General features: G+C 38.2%; 1 protein-coding gene across 2 annotated transcripts in view; it reads left to right on the forward strand.

The window, feature by feature from the left end:
* Positions 1-7,166, forward strand: part of loxl2b (lysyl oxidase-like 2b) — a 56,999-nt gene that overhangs the window by 34,729 nt on the left and 15,104 nt on the right. For both annotated transcript variants that reach the window (XR_008811948.1, XM_056298878.1), the window contains exons 7-8: positions 2,545-2,696; positions 4,051-4,218. Coding sequence is in view for 1 of the 2 variants with exons in the window: in XM_056298878.1 (XP_056154853.1) it covers positions 2,545-2,696; positions 4,051-4,218 (320 nt within the window). In the remaining variant the exon portion in view is untranslated. The remainder of the gene's footprint in view (positions 1-2,544; positions 2,697-4,050; positions 4,219-7,166) is intronic.

Here is a 7,166-nt window from a genome sequence, read left to right on the forward strand (position 1 = left end):
CTTACTACGGAGTCAGAGCACCGTCACACCGCAATCTTCAGGTGGTTCACACAAGAAAAAAGAAAGAATACCCAAGATGCACTTGGATAACTTGCACGGAGTTACAATAAAAGTCCGCAACACTGCCACTTACTGGTCAAAACATGCAATGACAACCAAAACTATAAAAATACCCTCACAATCTGCTTCACAATTTAAATACATCAAATGACATTTTACATGGCTTGACAGTGTAACAATTACATATATTAACAGTTAAACTATACTAAATTTAAGTGGAAAATCATTTAACATATTTAACAGATTTACCACCCGGCTACATATGCATATCCCTAAAGTATATTTACTACTATACTACTACTATACTATTATTTACCACTATAAGAAAACATATTAGTCACATATCAGAGAGAGAAAGATATAACATTGAAGCAGGATAACAAACTCATATGAATTTATAAACTATGTAAAGAATGTGATGAGGAGGATGCCAAGCAGCGTCCAGGTGGCGACCACCATCACCATTGGAGACCTGGGAGGAGGGCAGACTACATGTGCTCACAGGGGGGACTCACATCATACCATTCACATATATGGGGGAAGAGAAAGCAGAAGACATCATTCAGAGAGAAAGAAAAGACATGTGAGAGAGAAGAGAACAGTTGTAATGATTTATAAACTGTACTCTATAATCTTGGCTAATTTTAGTCAACCTTGACCAAAAATAACCATATTTTGATAGATTTTACACCCATTGTTCCTCTAAAAATGCATGATAAAAAGACGTTTTGAAGGCTTAAAAAAAATAAAATCTTGGGGGAGCATGCCCAGACCCCCCTCCCCAGTAGAGGCATATCCCCCCATCCATGAAACTAGTGAGGTCCCTGAATCAATCTGTTCAGTAATCATCATCTTCATCTTCAAGACTCAAGTTATCTAACAACCTGGATAAAGTAGCATCATTTCATATCATCCTATCATCATTTTTCATCTTATTTAGCAAAATAATATGTCCCTTTTTTTCTTCAAAATTTTAATTTCTGAACTAAAGCTCTCATATGTGGGAGGAAAATGCTTTGCCTCCAGGGAGACTGAACCAGACCAGAGGAGCGTCCCCCTTTCACCGACCTGTTTGTCAAATAATGACTTTCCTTCCTACTTTATGGTCTTGATGAAGGAGTTTCCTCCCCGACTGCTACTTGCAGGGTTATATTGCAGGCTGCCGCAGGGATTTTTACGGCAGGCAAAGCAAGTTTGTCGCCCCAAACACACCAAAGCATGTCAGTGACCCACTTAAAAAACCGCCTACAGGAGAAACATTGTACTGTAATTGGGTTTTTAAAAGGTTTAAACTCCCAGATCATCTTTCATTAGGGTGCAGTGTGGAAAACAGCATGTTTGTCTTAATAATAAGATGTGTCCCATAAACCCCCACGACAGACAAAAAAAAAAACAATGCACTTTTTTTACAATTACCATTTTATTGCTTTTTCAAATGAGATCTACAAGCATAATTTGAGTAGAAGAACCACCAAAAGTAATGAAAATGCAGCAACAAAATACATACAAAGTAGAATAAAAACAAAGAAACAAACAAACCAACAAAGAAAAAATAAAGTTAATAGACTATCATCGCACTCAGCAGTAGAAATGAAAAATGGACAACGGCGGTGAAATACAACAATCCACTTTCCTTTTTTTTTTTTTTTAACAAAAACAAACATTGTTCTTCCACGTCCCCATTCCAGATTTATAGTCTAAGAGGTAGGACATTCCAGAATAGCTTCATGCACGGCGCATGGAAAAAGTTCTAATGGAGGGAACACTCGTGTCTCCTTTTGGAGCAATCATCATTCCTCCTCACGACTTCCTGTCAGCAGCTGTCTCTGAAGCACCCAATGTTATGGAAGGACACAACTCAGTGGAAAACATGTGAACAGAGATAAATGCATAACTTTAGGGCTATGTGGTATTGAAAAAAAATCAACACTATGATATTTTTATTTTTTGCATTATTGCAGCTTTTAACTTTCAGAGCTCAATTTGCAAAGAATTTATCACTAGCAATGATCCAGGTGATTCTAAAGCGAAATAAGGCAACGACTTTATCCAAGAAGTCAGTAAATCAGACTAAATTATATTATTTGTCAGAGGCACTAGACTATTTTTCTCTGAGAGTAGTCATAAAGAGCTGGACCTTGCTAGATTTTGTTTTTCTATCAAGCAAAAAGAGTTTTGGCCCAACGTGACTGATGGGCTCAGGTTGCCTCACAGTACATACTTTGTAATGTGACTATTGCGCATATGTGGATATGTGATATAAATTCTGTTATTATGTTAATATCCTGTTTGGGTACAACCGTTTACAAATGTCAATCTCTGTTTTACACACACTGAGTGTGTGTAAATCAGTGTAATTCCTCACTTTGTTATGAATTTTTTACTAATACTTTTCATAGCTGTTTCCATTTCTCATTAGATTTTGGGTTAATATTCTGAACCATCAATCCCTACCAAGTGTTTTTGTGTAACTGTGTTTTTAAGGTATGGGCCCGGTGCACATGAATGAGGTGGAGTGCTCCGGCTTTGAGAAGTCCATCACAGAGTGTTTCTTCAATAAGGAGTCTCTTGGTTGCAGCCACGAGGAGGACGCAGCCATCCGCTGCAACGTCCCAGCCATGGGCTTCCAGGAGAGAGTGAGTTTCACTTATTTTGCCATAACTGAAGAAATAATTGTATATAATCCACATTGTTTCAGTATAACATGTGTAATCTGTCCTCTCGGCACCTATTGCATGTCTATCTGTCCTGGAAGACAAATCCCTCCTCTGATGCTTTTCTTGAGGTTCCCCCCAGTTTTTTTTTCATGAAAAGGTTTTTATCTGTGGAGTTTTTACACATCCAAATCGAGGGTCTAAGGATAGATAGCACATGGGTCATATTGTCCGGGTAGCATGGTGGTCTATTCCGTTGCCTACCAACACGAGATCGCAAGTTCGAATCCCTGTGTTACCTCCGGCTTGGTTGGGTGTCCCTACAGACACAATTGGCCATGTCTGCAGGTGGAACGCTGGATGTGAGTATGTGTCCTGGTCGCTGCACTAGTGCCTCCTCTGTTCGGTCGGGGCGCCTGTTCAGGGGGGAGGGAAAACTGGGGGGAATAGTGTGATCTTCGGTGATCCAGGGGGACGCCCCGTCCCCCTGGCAAAACTCCTCACTGTCAGGTGAGAAGAAGCAGCTGGCGACTCCACATGTATTGGAGAGGCATGTGGTAGTCTGCAGCCCTCCCTGGCTCAGCAGAGGGGGTGGAGCAGCAACTGGAACAGCTCGAAAGAGTGGGGTAATTGGCCAGGTACAATTGAGGAGAAAAAGGGGCAAAAAAAAAAAAACAAAAAAAAATTGTGATGGACTGGCGGCCTGTTCAGGGTGTATCCCTGCCTGCCGCCCAATGACTGCTTGGATAGGCTCCAGCATCTCGTGACCCTAATTAGGATAAGCGGCTTGGATAATGGATGGATGGATAATTGTATATAATCCGTATTGTTTCAGTATAATGTGTGTAATCTGTCAGGCCACCTATTGCATGTCTATCTGTCCTGTAAGATGAATCCCTCCTCTGATGCTTTTCTTGAGGTTTCTCCCATTTTTTTGCCATGAAAAGGTTTTCATCTGTGGGGCTTTTCCACATCCAAATTGAGGGTCTAAGGATAGCACAGGGGTCATATTTTACAAAATGTAATGTGGCTGCAAAGCCCTCTGGGAGTAAATTGGGATTTAGAGCTAGACACATACATTAGACTTGACTTCAATTTCAGCCTTGCTCAAATGAAAACGGTGCAATTTGTACAGAGCAACACTCTGAAAGTTCAAACTCTACATCACCATCACAGCGTGTATGCCAGCAAAGGTACTCCTGCTTGTTTTCTGTATATGTGTGTATGTGTGTGTGTCTAAAAATATAAAAATCTCCATGGAATAAGTTGCTCTGTGTTTTCTTTCCTTTGTTTTTCCCTGCGTTTAAAGTCCACGTCTTGTGTTGTGTGCACGTAGCTGCGTCTGAGCGGAGGTCGCAACCCCTATGAGGGCCGTGTGGAGGTGCTGGTGGAGAGGAACGGCTCGCTGGTGTGGGGGACGGTGTGCAGCGAGGGCTGGGGAACCATGGAGGCCATGGTGGTCTGCAGACAGTTGGGCCTGGGCTTCGCCAGCAATGCTTTTCAGGTAAGCGACACAGCAGACCCACCTGGTCCTGGTCTGACCCCTCAAAAATTCCTCCGTTTGACGGGATGAATGAGATGTAGTGGAACATTCAGCAATATCCATTTTGAGAGTCACGCAGTCCTCCTGGTTTCTGTCAAGCATCCTCATGTTGATGTGCAGCAAGAGTTACATTGATTTCAAGCTGCTTAGCAGCATTTCCCTTCTTCTCTAATTTGTTTTCCTTCTTTGATATCAGCTGGAAACCGCCTCTAATAGCTGTGAAAAGTTAGCAGCTATTAGACGGCAGTCTTTATGTAATAAAATGAGGCCCAAAGGATAGATATCCAGCAGCTTTCTCCACGGGGAGTCAGTAGATATGGATAGACTGTAAGAAGCACTTCCAAAGTTAAACTTTAATACTATAATAAAAGGAATATTCCATAAAAGCTATGATAGAACCATTTCTGTTATTAATACCATTATTATTACATTTGCTATAAGTACTGATTTTTTATAATAATAATAATTAAATACACATGAATTTTATTGCACTTAAAAAAGTAAGGTGAAGTGCTTTACCCAACAAAACAAATACAGTTAGTCAATAAAGAAAAACAAGAGCAAAGCAGAGCAAAATGAAAAAAAGCCAAATAAAGAAAAAGGAACAGAAACACAGAACATTGCTGTTACTCTGCTATATTTAACCCACACCTTCAACTATAACCATGTGACTAATAAGAATTATGACTTGAACAATGTTCCAGCCACACTTATCAGGTAAACTGGCCTTACAAAAAGCCTTTAAAAGAGTTTGAAATATACTTTTACAGTGTTTTAACAAATGAGACAGACTTTGCTGGCTTTTGGTAAGGGCATTACAAAGATGCCCATGTCATTCATAAATAAATAAATAAATAGCATTTTTTTTCTTTTCGGAAACCATCAGTGGTGTTGATAAAAGTGCTCAAGCATTTTTTCTTTTTCTTTTCGTAAACTGTCAGTGGTGTTGATAAAAGTTCTCAACAAATGAGGAGCGGAATTAATAATATATATATACACACACACACACACACACACACACACACTAGCAGAGGTACCCGATGTTGCCTGGGGAAAACGTTCTCACCAAAACAACCAACACGATCTGATCTTTATGGTATAATCGATGATATGAAATATAGGATAATTTATGATATGATACATGGGATAAACGAATGTCAAATAAATTAATCTTATTAACAAAAATTATCAAATATCATAATTTTCAATCCATTCATCAAGCTTCTTTGCCAATGTGTGTATTAATCGCTCAGTGCTCAAGTGCCTCAGGGGTAAACCACATTGCGTGCCTTCAGGCTAGCATTGACAATGTTAGGTGTAGTGCCTCCCTTGACCACTGGAAGGATTTGCCAGAAGTCTCCACAAAGCATCGTTGGAATGCCTCTTTCGCAAATAAATCAAATTTTTTACTTTGTTTTTGAAATATTTTTCGAACTGTGCAATCCCTGGAAAGTGCTGATTCTAAAGAGACCTTTCTTTTTTTTCTACAATGAGTTTTTCTGGAGTTTTAAGCAAACACACAAACATACACTCTTGCTTTATATATAGAGAGATTATTTATGATATGATATATGTGATAAACGAATGTCGAATAAACGAATCTTATTAACAAAAATTAACAAATGTCATAATTTTCAATCCATTCATCGAGCTTCTTTGCAAATGTGTGTATTAATCACCGCAAATCTGCTGCCACAAAATAAACTCAATTTTGCAAATAAATCAAAATTTTTACTTGGTTTTTGAAATATTTTTCGAACTGTGCAATCATTGGAAAGTGCTGATTCTAAAGATACCTTTCTTTTTGTCCTACAATGAGTATTTCTGGAGTTTTAAGCAAACATACAAACATATACTCGCACTTTTATATATATATATATATATATATATATATATATATATATATATGTGTGTGTGTGTGTGTGTGTGTGTGTATGTATATGTATATATATGTATATGTGTGTGTATATATATATGTATATGTGTGTGTGTGTGTGTGTATATATATATATACACAAGCCTGTTTCATGCCATAAGCAATCATCATCATTGACAGCTGATGACTGCTTATGGTAGGAAACAGGCTTGTACTGTCTCATAAAGAATTTACTTGACTCACTGGATTATTTTGCTCCTTATTTGCTGAGCACTTTCCCTACCATTGAGTGTTTCTTTTAACAAAGTTATATATATATATATATATATATATATATATATATATATATATATATATATATATATATATATACACACACTTACACACACACACACACACACACACACACACACACACACACACTTTGGGACAGCAAGAAAGTAATATTTGTATTTTAATGTTATTTTGAAATGAACGATTGGAGGCAACATATTTGAGCTACATTGCATTGTCTATAAAAAACACACTTGCCTAAAAGTTCAGATGTCCATTACTGATAAACTAATGAACACAATGCCACACTAATTATACTATTTAAGCCTACTTTATTTCTTAGTACATAGTGAATGCTTTATCTAGTACTATTTTTTTGTCTTGGTTTCAGAGTATTTCTTTCTAACTTCAACTCTGGGTGATCTGCCAAAACGGACTGTAAATGTGTGACTTGTCTGTGATTCATGGAGAAGGGCCTTTCTGATGCTTGTGCTGACAGGAGTCTTGAGAGGCCTGTTTTGCTGCTCAGCTATGCTAACCTCTCAGTCTTAAGTAATGGAAGAGAAATGCTTCATTTGGTAAACACAGAGCATTCGCTGGAATTTGTCTTGGCATGTAGAAAACGTATGTACTTAAAAAGTCTCATATACACATAACATGGCTTGTTGCATACTTTAAATTTGTTTCACTGCACATTAATTTTGGAACAGCCTGTTTTTTTTCCAAATAAGATTAGTTTTCTGGCCACTTTGAACACCTC

This window comes from Lampris incognitus, chromosome 1, assembly GCF_029633865.1.
Source record: "Lampris incognitus isolate fLamInc1 chromosome 1, fLamInc1.hap2, whole genome shotgun sequence".
Lineage (NCBI taxonomy): Eukaryota > Metazoa > Chordata > Actinopteri > Lampriformes > Lampridae > Lampris > Lampris incognitus.